Here is a 15,912-nt window from a genome sequence, read left to right as displayed (position 1 = left end):
TGAGTTCTGTCCATTTTCATAGAGTCTTTGAGCATGGCAATGGAAGCACCTGCTTACCTTGAAGCTCTTTCAATGGCTTATTAAAGAAAGCAAGACTACTTTGCATACTTAAGGTAGCTATCTGAGTAAGTTTTTTACTCAGTCACAGCTAAGAAGAACTGGGACTCAAACCAATTCTCTAAAATACAAGTTAGGCTGTACATTTTTATTTGGTTTGGCAGCTTTTATTTTTTTTTTAACAAATGTAAGATGGTTGATGTCACTTCACAAGTTTAATGTTACCCGAGTTTTGCTTCACTCATGTTTGAGGGTGTTAAAAACTTTGTACTATGGTACTTCATTTGTGTCATCCTCTACACAAGTGGCCACAACACCACTAACAGCAAAAGTTCACCTGTCACACCAAAATATAGTCTTAGATTGTATTCTTATCTCCCTGCTATATTTTGTCTCCTCTGACGCAATTGCAGTGACTAGGAACTTACTGAGAGATGTAATAATGGCCCAAGGAAACGGTTAACTGACAATCTCTCCTTTAGAGAATGCACAAATAAGCCAGTTAAAATGCAACAAGTAAAAGCACAGTGAGACTTTAATAACACATGGACATGGGAAATCAAAGAACCTGTTCATCATGAAAAAATCTAAAAATAAGAATTTCTGAAAAGGTAGTCTTTGAGAATTCTGAATTCTTTCAATGCTGAAAGTTTGTTTTTGTTGCATTCCTCAGAATGCTTTAGGATTCAGTATTCTCCAATAGTGGGGGTTTTCAGACTTATTCCAATTTACATCTGAAGGCTTTGAAGCAATGGACAGGTATTCTGAGTAATAAGGTTTTAGATAATATAGGTTTTAATATAGACAGCCCTACTTAACAGAAGATTAAACACAATTAGAAAAAGTGTTAACCTACATGTCTACCTAATACATCACACTCAGGTATACCTCTAGCTGGACACACTGCTTTTTAAATATTAACATCTGCTTAGCAATTATGCCAGCTGGACTGCTAAGGAAAGAAAATTAGAATTATCTAATTACTGCACACTTGATAACAGTAACTGCTAAGAAAGCACTTGAGCCATGCAGTTCAAAACAGCTTGGAAGGGTGTCATATCTGGAAAGTACCACGATCTGCAGAGGCAATGTTACTTAGTGACAGTTTTATGAAGTAATCCCTCTATTATTTGTGGAGCTAACAATGAACGCAGCTTACCCAGCAGACATCTGCCATCTGCACTGCAAGCCCTTCAGGAAATAAAGTAATGCTGTACCACACTGAAACTACGTAGGATTTGGTGTTCCCTAACTAGCGTGTTCTTTTTAGACTTGGATTAAGTTCACCTGTTCCTTTGGCTGTAACTGAAAGAACTTTTCTTTGCTTCAAAGTTTTTTTTTTAAAAAAACAGACTTAAAAAAACATTGGTTCAACAAATTCCATCTGGACTCATAATGCCTGCAATTGAGAATGACAGAAGTGCAAATTCAAGAGGGAATGATGTAGTGGAAATTTAGTATAACCTAGTACACTAGTATAGATAATTTATAGATCTTTAGAAGATGACAGAAAACAGCCAAGTGTTGAGGGTTGTTTTAGCCATACAAGAAAAAAAAAATTAAAATCCCATAGATTTGTACCTTGCACTAAAATCACCTGGTTATAAGACTTGATGTTTTTCATTTAAGGTAGAACAAAACTCAAATTTAATTCTCAAATTTAATTTAAAAGTTACCTAAAGCTTTTCAGCTGTAGTCAGCACAGTGCCACTCAGCCGGCTGAACCAGTCCAGGTTTTCTGGACCTTGCAGACCCGTCAGCTACAAAGCACCATGGTTCTGAGATGAACATGATGTCTGAAGTAACAAAAATGTCTTTTCATGTCAAAAGTTCATCTGAAACAGCTGGATTCTAGAAGTAGGGCATTCTTGAATAACTAACATTTAACAAGCCCAGTGCTACCTATTAAGTGTCCTTCCAGATGAAATATTATCATGGACTTATAGTCCCTTAAGACGCTAAAGGTTTTTAATGTGGCAAATAGGTTACACGGTCTCAATCTATAAACTCAGTTACATCCTCTCCAGACTTCGTTTGCTGTGCCAGCCAGTGCACAGCCATTCTTACAGAGGGCTTTCTCCTCCTTCACAGCACCAAAATTCTTTGCATCTTTGCTCTTTCTCATTGTTCGCACAAGTAACAGGTGGTGCCTGGTGTTTGATACTGGGTTTTATGGGAGACGTCTAGTTATCTATCATTGCAATGGTCTTTAGCAAGTCAGGCAGCTTTTTAATGTTTTATGGTTGTTGATTTCCACTTTGGCTCTCAGCTAGACATTTTTCAAATTCTCTAGCTCTTACTCCTATGCGTTCGTATGTGGTGCTTGGTTTCTCTCAATACCCTGATTCTTGCTTTTCCATTTCAGCTGTTAACCACTAGGTCTCCCCTGAAAAGGTTTCACTATACAAAATACAGATGCTTACTAGAACAAGCCTTCCCTGTCCCTTCCACTTCAAGTATTTAAAGTATATTTTAAAAGTACATATTTCATCTTCAGTAAGATTCTCTAAATCATATTGTATCAGCACAGCTGTTCAGGTTATATACTTTTCAGTGCAACTGCTTCACTTTTGTAGCTCCTGTTTTTGAGAAATGCCATTATGGTCAGATTATTCTCTGCACCGTCTATAAACGCCCCCCATTTCCTCAATTAATGTCTCCCTGTTAACGAGCAGATTTTCAGCAATCTAAGTCCTTTTACCATGCCATAGTAGTTAGAAGACAATTCTGAAGCAGAAGAGATTTTCAGCAGGGAAATTTCCCCTCCTCCATTTTGTAGCAAGGGTTTCAAAAGCCAGCCAGCCCTGCCACCCCTCTCCGCAGCCCGAGAGGCTGCGAAGCTGTCCCGTCCCAAACCCGAGACCCCACGAGCTCATTTCCTGCATCCCAGGCTGGCTCGGGAACTGCGATTCCTGTGACAGGGAGTTTCCAGATGTCACCGTGCCAGGACCACAGATCATGCCACAGACAGGCCCTAGTGAACCAGGGCTGCCAAGCTGGCATGCGAACTGACCCACCAGCCACAGCTGTGGGGTGAGGGATCTGGGAAAGACTGCAAAGGGTGGGACAGTATTCTCCAGAACTTCAGAAATAAATTCTGCTTTGCTTTTAAGCTGAAGTTACTTCTCCTGGCACAAACAGTAAAACAGCAGCAGCAGTCCATTTACAGAAATCAATTGCAGTGCTTTAACTACAAAGTCTTTTTCACAGTCAGAATTCGTAATAAATATCATTAAACTATAGATATAAAAACAACAAGGAGCCCTGAAAAATCTCTTCCAGAAGTTTTGTATGATCCCAAAATTTTATATATAAAAAAATTAAGCATATATTTGTAGGCAAAATGGAAAAAATGTATTAAGAAAAGCCGAAAAAGCTTCATATACTCAGAGTTTAGGGAAGAGATACAGCTACAAACAGAAATATTAGAACAAACTACTTCAGGGAAAAAAGGTGCATCATTCTGAAAAGCAGGGATACCTCAGCACAGTTTAGAAGCATGGAAAGCTGTTAGAAAAAACCCAAGCATTGCTTACAGCCGGGACACTCATCACACTAAATCTTATTTACACAACTTACTGACTTTCCATTACCATATGAAAAATATTTAAGTTTCTGTAATTGAAATATTCTGATCCAAAATAGCTCTAATCCTGCTTACATGGAGCGCAGAAAACCAAATATGTCTCTTTCTGGATGTAAAAGCAGTTACTCACATTGAAAGTTCCACAGGTTTTTACTTCATTGTGCTGTGGGATCAACTTTTACATTATTACAGCTGTAAAGGGACACAAAAGCAATACTCTTTAGGACACAGCTCCAGCTATGCCTACCATCATCCAAGCTGTGTTAGTGTCACATAAGAGGTTAAGAAACCTCTCGGGCATCTGTTTAGAAGCAGATCTTTTGTTTTCCGCCCAAATTTGAAAGCAATATTTGAAAACCTTTAAAGAATCTGTTACTAACAATAGCACTTGTTCTTCATATTTTAATAGAAGCACTCACATAATTTTACAACTACTGTATGTTAAGCAAGCAAAACACCCTGTGAGAAAGCCGGGGCACATGAAGCAGGCATACACCAACAGTCACACCTATCCGATAAACACTGAGCGTTCTCTGCATTTCTCTACAGAAAATATAGCAAAACTGTTTTACACCAGCAGTCCCAACACTCATTTTCTTCGAAAGCTAAACACGCAAGAATCGATCCCCCCCCCCCCCCATTTCCCAAGCGTACGCTGGTTTTAAGCCTCCTATTTGCTGAGCCGCGCTCTGAAGGCCAAACCATACACCCCATATACCGCTTTTATGATCGCGCAAATGCTGAAACACTGGGTCTCCAGTCGGCGGGGTCGGTTTTCTCTCTCACCAGGCTCTCCAGCGCTGGCAGGGTCCTGTTCCGCGCTCTCCGGCGTTTCGACCCAGCTGTAGTCTCTTACAAGGCCAGGAGCCTACCGGCATTACGGAGCGGCGTTTCGGTGTCAGTAAACGGCAGGTACACAGCCGTCTTGGCTAAACCTACATCCTCGGGCTTGCTGCGAGCCCGGGCTGTTTCAGCTGTAACCCAGGGCACACCGCAGGAACGCGCCAGGGTGGGAGCAACCCGACCCAACGCGCTTCTCAGCGCTCACCGGGCCCGAGCCGGAGCCGATCGGCAGCGAAGGCGCCAGCAGCCCGCTCCCGACCCAGGTATCCCCCCCTCCCCGCCACCGCGCCCGCTCCCCCCGCAGCCGCCCCCGCTCCTCCGCCCGCCCCCCCGGCCGCCCCTCCCCGCCGCAGGTCCGGCAGCTGGCAGCGACCCGCCGGCTCCTCCCCGCCGCCTGCTCCCCGCCCTCGCCTCCCGGCCCTCTTCGATCCGGTTTGGCGAGGGCCGGGCCGCAGTCGGGAGCCGCGCTCGGCAGCCGCCCCGGCCCGCTCCTCCCTCCGCAGCCGCCCCTCACCTCGCCCCCCGCGTGTGGAGGAAGGCGCGACGCCCAAAATGGAAGCCGAGGGTCCTTCGGAGTGGGTTTGTGTTGCTGGGGTTTTTTTTTTATTATTATTTTTTTTTATACAAATTCACTTCAGTGCTCCGTAGTTCGTAGCAGCGTTCTTGTCCCCCAGCCCCAAGCTCACTCGCCCGCCCTTCATCGTTCGGTTGTCAGGCATGGCTGACAAAATATCTCCGCGAGGTTGTCGGGCGCTTCTTACAAAATGTCAACGCGTAGCTACAAATTGCTGACGCTTCTTCAATAACAAAAAACCCCAGCTTGGAAAACCCAGCCTTTTCACCCAGCAGATTTTAAGATATTTGTACCTAAAGTGCTTTTTTCCTGAGCTTCCTTCAAGCCTGAGCACTTGAGGACCTGGCAGTCCAAAAGTGACCATCTCCACATACTCCTCAGACGCATCTTTTTAAAGTGACTTCATAAACACAAACTGGGTTACTGCAGACTACTAATGCAAAAAGCTGAAAACTCTCAGAGCAGAGAAGACAGCTTGGTCACAAGTCAAACTGTAAAAACAGAGATGGTCAAATTCTGGGCATGCTTAAACCCTCAGCTCCAGGACCTCAAGGATAAAGCAGCAGGTCATGCTTAGAAAGACCTTAGTACTAAGGTGGGGAACACTGTACTCCATCCACAGAGCTGATGAAGAACTTTTAAAAACTCTGCTATGGGAAATGCCCCAAGCTGGTCTCAACCTGCTCTGCCAGGGTACGCTCAGACTAACTGCTGAGCCTCACGTTTTGGGAGGAGACTCCTGGTTTTTCCTCAGCTCTGGGTACCTCAGATGCAAACGTCAGAACTGGCATCCTCCTAGGGCAGATCTTACAAACCAGTCCCCCACCACTCTAAAGCAGGCCACAATCCACCTAGGACCGTCTTTTTAGGAGAGCTCGCTCTCCACTCTGCTGAACTACAGGAACTCTGATTTCGGGGTCAAGTTGAGCTGGTTGTAGCAAAAGGAACTTCTCATCCACGAGCATCTTTACTCTTTCTAAAGCAAAAAAATCTTACCAAAGGAAACACTGGGGTTCAGCTTCCCTCTGCGTGACCGCAGAATTATGCATCCTAACCCTGGTTCAAGTTCTTACACAAGGCAGCTCTTCCTGCTCATTGGATCTGGTCTGTAACAGGTGGTGAGAGCCTACACTGCTTCCCCACTTCTAAGGGGAAACTTCTTTTTTTAACCCAGTGTTCCTTGTCTTTCTCACAGCTTCAACTGGAAAAATTCACTGGCATTGGCTGCCCTGTCTCCACCTCCACACACTATCAGAATCCTGTCTAGAACATAATTTTTCTAACATTAATGGATGCTCTAATAGAAAACTCGCTTTCCATCCAATGTAGAGCCATTCAGTGCTAATGATCCAGGACAGTTCTTATACAAGAAACTCGGATATATTTATTGAAAAAAAATAGCAATACTACAAGGCAGATAACTTTAAACTACAATTCAAAATGGAAGTAGGACTACAATATGGTGTTCACTTTCTGAATATGTGAAATGCATAATATATGCCCAAAAGCATCCCAAGAATAATCTCAAAGCTACTTTTCCAAAGTCACAAAAAAAGGATTTGGTAAAAACATATCTACCAACGAAAGTATTTCTTAAATATGTAAATATTACTGTGCATCAGTTCACTGCAGATACTATTATCATTTGTCTTTACTAACCACCTCAGAGAAGTGACAAAAGGCACATAATATTTGCTCACTGCTTTGATCTCTGGGAGGGAAATAACTATAAAAATCTAAAGGATTACACTATATTAAAGCTCTTAGATTATATGTACTGTAGAAAATAACGTTATTATATCTTAGCACAGCCACTTACTACGGCTACTTTGTTCCCAAGGACGACAGTCAAGTGAGTGTTTAATGTATGTTCATAGGTTATGCTTAATAAAATTATTCCTGTGCAAATTGGATTTAAATACTGTATCATATATTTGAATTACAGACTTGTCATCAGTTATTGCCTTTACAGTATCTGAAAAGCAAACTCAGCACTGTGAGGGCTGAGAAACCTCCCCCCACGCTACGCTCTATCCCCATGGAGCCTTAATCGCCCAATGTCACCCGACAAACTCCTGGTTCTGACACCACCCTTTAACATCCCCTTCTACACTATGTTCAACTCCTAATGTTGCTACTTACTCCACTGTTCACCTCCAGCGACATCAGACAAATGCTGACTGCTTCATTTGTACATGATTAGGAAAGACAGCTGAGCTCTGCAGCATATGGAGCGCAGGTACAGGAGAACTGGGGGAAGGTGGAGAAGGATGGAAGAATTTAGACCAATTTAAAGCAGATCAGGGATGTCAAATTTGGTCTGTGGAGGCCACCTGGAAATGCATACACGCAGAGAGCCTGCAGGACATCCGCGCTACCAATTCAGCCTTGGTTTAAGTCAATAAAATCCTCAATCCACCAGGAACTTCCATCTACCTACGGATCAATACATTTTTACAAGCAACAGAATTTCTATCGTAAATAAGATGAACTCTCAAAGCTTCCCTACACATTAAACAGAAAATGAGCAGAATAAAATTTGACTATTATACCACCTTTAAGATGAATTATTATTTCTAGATTTCAATTTCATGGATTACAAAAATTTGTGATTTGAATTTCAAGCCCTTGAAGACAGACAGGCTGCTCTAGGCAAAAAAAAAATACTTCGCATGTTCTGATCAAAGAAAAATCCTTTAAACTTAGAAAAACAGGCAAACCATCTCTTATCATAACTTACCATGGTAAGTGGCTTTTTTAACTGACATTTTAAAACAACATATTTCATAGTATGCTTAACCAGTAAAATCAAGTAGTAGTAAAAACACCACTACAGTTCCCAGAATTCTATATACAATCTTTAGGAAAAAAAATAAACACTGTTATGATGATAACCATATTAAAGATTCAAATTAACTATAGTTTCTATCATCTATAAGAAGAGAAGCTTAAAAAATTAAAGCTTATAAATATAAGGTACAGGTGACATACTGTGTTGTTACGCACGAAGTTTGACCATTCTCTCTATTCAAACAAGATACAAAAAGTTGCAGTTCTTGGCCATGATCCTTTCATAGCCTCTCCTGAGGCTAAGCTGAAGACACTAGGTAACACCATCGAGTGCTAGCCACTTCTGCGAGCTTTGGCTGCCCATGATCAAGAGCTGCTACCGAGCTACCACCCTCACAACACTGTAGCTATTCTCTGTACCTTTTCTTGGCTGGATGCCTTCACATACCTGTCTGAGATTGATACAACGTTAATCACAGATTGTTCTTGTCACAGCAGTGTCTTTTAAAGACAGAGAAATTCAGAAGAAGCTGCAGGATATTGACAGTGTTGGACGTGAACAGGAGAGCTGGTGGCCTTTTTGGGTGCTCTGGGGACAGACTGATGCTGAAGGACTATGGAAGTGCTCAAGGAAAAAGCACAGAGGCTTTTGAAATCCTTGGAGGCCAGAGAGAGGGCACCAGAGGTGCTGTTGAAATTCTGCTGAATTGCTAATGAACTGGGGAAAATGAGGGAATATGGAATAGAAGTAGAGCGCTTATTAGAGGTTAAATTGACAGAAGGAGTTCTGTACATAGCACATGTACTCTGCAAATATTTTATTATAGCTACATTGAATTTTTACTACAATTCCTATCCACCTACAGAATTTCCTGACTGGTGTTTTTTTCTTGGACACAGTATTTTCTATTGCATCTTAGATGCTATAGCACAGTACTTGCAAAAGGCAATGTAGCAAATGCTATTTAAAACAAACTATGCAGTGGAGAAATATGGTAGGGACCAACCATTTATTTACTACTATTTATACCGAAGTATATTCTTGTGCAACACTTGAGGTAATAACTGCGATAGCAGCAGCTAGTTTAATTATTCAGAGGCACATAGGGCACATACTGGGATCTTCCAGATTCTAGCAGTACACGGGACATGCCCGGAGTACGGTATTGTGAAAGTTAAGTGGACTGAGTCAGCTTGATCCATTAGAGAATACTAGGTCTAGACCGCCACTGATTGTGTCACACCTGACAATTTTGCAGAGATATCCAAGTGCCTACACAGGGCTCCCAAGTCCTCTTGGGTCCAGAAATACAAGCCAAAGACACAAACTGACTTATCTGAGACTGCAGCCACACAAATGTGAGTCATCTCCTAGCTCCTAGACCTAAACTGAGCCTGAAAACAGAACAGCTCTGTTCATAAGGCATCACACCTGAGATGGAAACCCTCAAAAGTGGCATTTGGGAGCCTCTGGACAGACAGCGGAGTCAATTCACAACCTGTGTTACCCATCCAGAGATGAAAGAGAGTATTGTAAAAGATAAAAACAAAAGCATCCAGCAGTGAAAAACCCCTGTATTTGGGTCCGTGGGCTTGTTTGAGATACAAGATGAAGAAAAGGAAGTGAATGAAATGCAAGGTATCAAATTTAAAAACTCACATCCCTCCTACACCGGCATTCTTCCAGACGCTCTTTTTATTTTCCCCAGGGGGTGGAATAGACAAGCCTTCATATAAATATAGGTAGTAATATAAGCAAAACTGGTTCAGCATTATCATACACCTATGGCTGAAGCCTGAAGCATTGAGCCTTCCGCTTTCAGACTGCTAGCTCCATGAGGATGAAACATTGTCTCATCAATAGTTGATATGAAGCAAATTAGCTATCCTTCTCCAGTTTCCACTCACCCAGACTTCATCACAAAACCTTTCGTAATTGATATCCTCAAGAAAGGCTGAGAATTAAATGAGTAGAGGCTGAAAAGTCTTTAAGCCCTGCAAAGCAGTCTTCTCCAGCACTAGTGACATGGGAAATGTTAGACATTACTGCTGACCATGCTCTCTTTGTCTTTTTAGATAAACAAAGAACTTTTAGCTTGTAATTGGGAAATTTAAACTCCATATACCATATTCAATAAAGCAGATATCAACATATTATTTTAATATTCTGGAAACTGGACATTTAAGGTCACATCGTCTTAATGCTGAAAGTCAATGCACAGAAATAAATTTCTGGGGACAAAGCGGGTCTTTCCTTGTCCTTGAAATGCCTAGGACAATGTGCTCGCAATCCCTAGTGTAATTAAAGAGTCAGTTCAGTATGATATTGCAAACAAATACAGCAGGATTCTAAACTATTTCCTTTATGGATTTTTTTAAAAAGCTCTCAAAGTATGATACTGACATTTTCCAGTCTTCTTTTTTTCCTCCTCCAACTGAAAAGAGACACTAGCAGTATTTCTCTATCTTTTTTCATTGAAATCCTGAGGTTTTAAACCAGGTCATGTGAAGGTTGAGTTTTATGAAATATAGGACTCTCTTGTTTTATCTACTTACAGAACAACATCACTTTAATGATTTTTTGGTGAAGATCTAATAAATATAAATCTTTTATTTTGCATGTTTCCAAATCACATGTACTCTGAATTGAAATGCCAGAGGCTCCACAGTAACTCAAGTCCCACATCACAAGTCTTGCAAAGCTATTAAGTTTAAAAAATTCCCCCCATTAGAAGCAATTGGATTTTATTTTAGTAATGTAAATAAAGTTGTGTATTAGTTATGAAACAGAAAAAACAGCAAAAATGCTTTAATATGGAAAGTTTGTAAGAGTTTTATTAACATCTCACATAGGTTTCAGATACTAATACGAAGAAAACTTGTTAAAAGTACAAATAAATCTGGAAGCAGAACTGAAGATCTATACTTTTGATTTATCTATAGCTCACACTGTTTCAAATGAATTTTTATAGCTTGTCTTCAATTGTAACAGTTTTATTCTCCAGAGTGCTCTGATAATAAGCTACATTCAAATGCAGCTGCAAAAATATGTTTACAGACCGTTACGTTTTCTCATTCAACTCCTTTCTCACAGGTGTACCTTTTCTCTATGAACTAACTACAGTGTATCTTATGTAAGTGCACACATGTATAATGTCACTTGTAAAACAGTCCAGACTGACCAAAGGAAAAAACTAACAGAATGGTTTATCTGAACATAAAATAAACGAGTGACATAAAAAGCAGCAATTCCATCATTTGTCCAATGACAGTATTTAAATTACAATCACTATCCTGATGTCATGGTGAAAGCAACCATGGCAGTATCATTTTTTTCCAAGCGACAGGAGAAATGCACTTGACCACTATTGTTACAGTAACTACCGTATTAATCTTAACTTCTCTATAATCAAAGAAATAATGAAGAACTGCATTTCTTCCATCGTTTGGAGGCATTCATACAGGCCACAAAACACAACTACCACTATTTCTATTTCAGCTAGAGAAGCAAAGGAAAAGCCATTTTTTCAGATTCATATTCTTAGTTCAGGAAACAGCAAAGTCTTGAAATGTAAGCAATTCTTTTAGAACACTAAGGTATCAATTACTTTTAAGATAGGGACCATTGTTTCACACTTAATTTCAGGCAAATTAAACACGTAAAAATCAATATTTACTGCAACTGCCTAAGTATTGCCATATAATATGTGCACAATATAAACACTTCTGAAAAACAAACGTTTATGTTGCAGGTATCAGAAAATTATTTGTTTTGTTGTTCATTTCATTGACTTTCACAGCCAAAGAAAGTAGAAGGTTCTTGTTATTCATGTAAGAGCAAATTAGGTGATGACTGTAGTTCTGAAACATTTCTTCTACCTAGTGCAAGTTCAACCTTCAACCTAGTGTGCTGCTCCCTTCGCTTAGTAAAAGTAACAGGCAAGCAAACCCCTACCAGCCTCTTAATCACTCATTTTTTTAAAGGATTTTCAAAATTAACTGCCTAAATCTTCAAACAACGCATGAAAGAGCTCCCCCCATTTTGTGCACAATCCACATCACACCTTCACCTTTCCTTGTTAGGAAAGTGAAATAAGCACCAAAGTTGATCTGCAGGAAAAAACAAACAAATCTAAGTTTTTGGAGTAAGCAAGCATTGCTGAAGCCCATAGAGGAGCTTTCATGTGATGTGAGCTTTACTGCCACACTAATGAAGGCCTGACAGACAAGGCAAGAGAAAATGCTATTTGAGCACAGACTCACTGTTTGCTCACTAGGCTGCTTGCCTGCCGGAGGGTTCCCCAAACACAGCTCCTGCAACGGGAAGTCAATCTTTTCTAGCTGTCTCTCAGCAAACAGATGCGAGCCTGGGAATTTCTCAGATGTTCAGATAAATCAAGAACCAGACCTTTCAGAGCACCAACCTCCACAGCTTTAGAAGGACATGTCAGATTTCTCTGGGACCTTCTGATTTCACACTGTTTAGACTAAACCGCAGTTACTGTCTATCATACACAAGTCACAACTTCCAGAGCTGTTCACTGAAGTTAGTTTGATACATATCTGCTTCACCTGCTACTCTAAGTCAAAAACCTTGAGACAAGTCTAAACTATGAAACATCTATATAACATTCCCTTACATTTCTTTTTTTAAATGCTATCTCTGTTCCTTTTATATGATGCCTAGGGATCCTGAGGTGTATCTTCTCAAAAACCTGATTTAGCATTTTCTGTAGCACACACAGGTTCCCTGGAGCCACACAGTTCTGAGCTGTATTCTTGTCGGTACAAAACTGCAACTGTATACCTTCCTGATCAATTCTGAAAACAAAAAATCATTTGGAAAAGCACAGGGTATACAGAAATTGCATTACAGTTGTACTACAAAGCCAGATAGGTTATTTCTCTGCATGAGGTCCATTTAACAAATCAAATTTTTATACTGAATATGTCTAGTATTGACCAAGTGTCTAAGATGATGTACTTGAAGGCTTTTCAAACCTGATAGTACTTCTTGAGATTTACATTCCATAAATACAGTTGGATAGCTATTTAAAGATCAAATTCAAGATCAGACTTTAGTTACATTATTTCTGCTACAGCCTGTGATATATGTAGGCAATTCAGTTAAACAATATTGCTTTTTCCAGTTACTACAGGCTACCCATTTTGTATGTACCATACATGTTTCCAGGAGATTCACTGGAATAGGATTTGTTTCTCCACTGGTTACATGAATTTCAGTTATCAGATTAACTCTCTTCGCATAAGAATTAAGCAATCTGAAGAGGATCAGGTACTGAAATGTATGTAGTACAGTTTCTTTCCGTACCCATGAACTGAGGATCAAGAAGCATCCCAGGACTCTGAAGCAGCAGGATTACTACCAGTCTTCTGCACAGAAAACCAGGGTATGGGAATTACGAGAATACTAGTAACTTTTGGTCATTACAGAGTAAGACCGTGCAGATATTTTTTTACATCCTGGCAAAGAAAAGTGACTGGGTGTATGCCAGCAGTACCACAGCTGTACAAAGTCAACACCAGTAAGCCACCTCCATATCAGACACGGAGACAGGCATACAGCAGCTGCCGAAGACTTTTGGCAGCCCTGCAGCAGCAGCAGCTGCACAGCCATTCTGTGGTTAGGAGAAGAGTTTGGTCCCTTTGCAACTCCCTCCTTTTCAGCTCACTTAATTGGGCCACGTACCTGTTCCAGGGCACGGGCACTGCTCATTTTAATAAAGCTAAGAAATCGGTTTATTACCAAGCCATTGAACCTTTATGGCAGTGTTCAGATATTAAAACCTGAATATTCTTTTTACAATTTTAAATCTTATTTAACAGAACAGCCTTGTTTAGTCTACAGTATTTAACAGTCATCGGCCAGATACTATTTTAATATGAGCAACACATGCATAAGATACTGACCTTCCCAGCAAGAACTCACGGCCCAGTCAGGTATAGAAAGCAGAAAAGCAGCCGCAGAAAGATTGTTTCATTTGTCAGAAGATAGTAATCTTTGCGTATGTCCTTTCCCAAACAACTTAGACAGAACTTTGCCAGCAAAAAAACCCCCACCCTTTCCCAAAGAGTTTGTTTCAGAGACAAAGAAAAAAAAAAATCTAACCTTGAGGAAAGCATCCCAGTCAATTTTGAACAACTTGTTCTTCATGCTTGCATGACACATCTACTGTATTTCTTTCCTCACAGTGAACAAAAAGGTATCACATGGATCTGGTCATAGTACTCAAAGCTAAATGCACAGACAGTCATTGCGAGGCATTAGAAAAGACTGGAATATCCGCCAGTGTTCTTGCTGCCTTTCCAGTACAACCGAGTGCAAGATGTCAGGCAGGACCAGCAGTATTTGTGCACAGCGAGTGGAAACAGGTGACCCTGAGCTCCTTGGTTACTGGCACATTACAAGACAGGGGTGAGAGCAAGCTGTGCCTTTCAAGGGGAGAGGGGCAGGGAGGAAGGGAGAGAAAACAACCTGGAATGCTCGGCCCGAGGTCAGAGGGCGAGGAATTTCAAAGCTAGGTGATAATTTTAAGAGGCAAATGCCTATCAAGGGAACATGTGCTAAGACGCTCACCTGCACGCTTCCTCCTCAGATTAGTTTTAATCCCAATAAATTTTCTAAATACCACTCGCCACACACCCACAACAAGCTTGTTTGCTGGCATAAGAATGGCAACCATAACAGGCAAGAATAACCAGCGGGAGTGGGTAGATGTGCTTCTTTCAGCAGCACTGGTGATTTCGGTCCACTTCGGTGAATGACTGCATATAATGTGTATATTAATTATAGTGCATACTGTAAAAGCAATAGGCTTTAGATTTGATACTTAGCACTAAATAGAAACTTGTTAAAAAAATTTTGCTGAAGAAAAAACATGTAGTACACAGTACATGAAAAGCAGAACTGCAAATCGAAGGGATAGGCATGACATAATTCCTGGTTTTGAGTGTTCTTGCTGAACTAATTTCAAATTCTCACAAAATAACAAAGCAGAAAAGGGCTGTGTTTGAAATGCTTACAAACTGAAGTTCCAGTCCCCTACATACAGGAGTTTCTTTCATTAGGACAAGATGGAGAGGAACTCGGTGATTAGCATTCTAATTCAACACTACAACATCATCGGGTACAATTGGTAAAGCCATTGAAGGCATTTTCCCAGGTTTCTTGCTTTCTTGTTGAATGACTGCACTTTTTCTTTCAGAGCTAAACAAGTCAACAGTTCAACAATGTCATTATCTCCCGTGACTTTCTTCACAACTGCTGCATTACTAATCTACTTGCATGGTTACAGTAAACACTGAGCAGAAGCATCAATATGCTTCAGATTATTAGTGAGAGTATGATTGAAACGGTCAGGCTTCTTGTGCACAGAACACATCTCAAGGATACCAGCCATCTCGAGCTAGTTTGCAAGGCCACAGGTAAACATGCGAGTGACAGCAAACAAAGCTGTATTCCATTAAAATGGAATGGGTGAAACATGTCTCCCTTCAGATGGAGGTAATTTAAGAAAAATTGTCCTGTGTATTACTGAATTCTGTATAGTACTTCGCAAAAGCCTCAGACTTCAAAAATAAAAGAACAGCCAGGTCCTGTTAAATTTACTACGCTCACCCCCCCTTACATTTAAAGATATAAAGAAATACTTCCCTCAGGGAAGGGGGCCCCAAGTCATAATTTCTGGATTAAACCCATTACTATTAGCTGCAGAATGAAATTATTACTGACAAGTTCACTGAATTACCTCTTTACAGAGGTCACTAGAGCTTCCTAGAAACCTAAAACTGCCATTGTAAATTTAGCTAATAACAAGTGAGTTTTTTAAAACTATCAAAATTAGAGATAAACATAATAAAGAACCTGTTTTAAATATCCTAATTTAGTCATGCAGTGAAGTGCAATACATTTGCATTTTCTTCACTTTGAACTTATAAACCAAGAAATACAAGAGTGCTGGCATGCACCACTACTACATCAACATTTTACATCCACATATGTGGCTGTAGAATTTCTATTGATTTTTCAATATGCTCATTT

General features: G+C 40.5%; 1 protein-coding gene across 6 annotated transcripts in view; it reads right to left on the bottom strand.

Annotated features, from left to right (window-relative positions):
• DISP1 (dispatched RND transporter family member 1) overlaps positions 1–15,912 on the bottom strand; it is a 92,116-nt gene that overhangs the window by 38,454 nt on the left and 37,750 nt on the right. Inside the window, exon 1 of one of the 6 annotated variants that reach the window (XM_075413051.1) lies at positions 4,430–4,590. The exons of the other annotated variants lie outside the window; for them this stretch is intronic. Coding sequence (XP_075269166.1) covers positions 4,430–4,521 — 92 coding nt within the window. The 5' untranslated portion in view covers positions 4,522–4,590. Of the gene's footprint in view, positions 1–4,429; positions 4,591–15,912 lie in introns of those variants that run through there. 6 annotated transcript variants of the gene reach the window in all.

Source organism: Opisthocomus hoazin, chromosome 2 (assembly GCF_030867145.1).
Source record: "Opisthocomus hoazin isolate bOpiHoa1 chromosome 2, bOpiHoa1.hap1, whole genome shotgun sequence".
Taxonomy (NCBI): domain Eukaryota; kingdom Metazoa; phylum Chordata; class Aves; order Opisthocomiformes; family Opisthocomidae; genus Opisthocomus; species Opisthocomus hoazin.
This window is presented reverse-complemented; position numbering and strand designations above follow the sequence as displayed.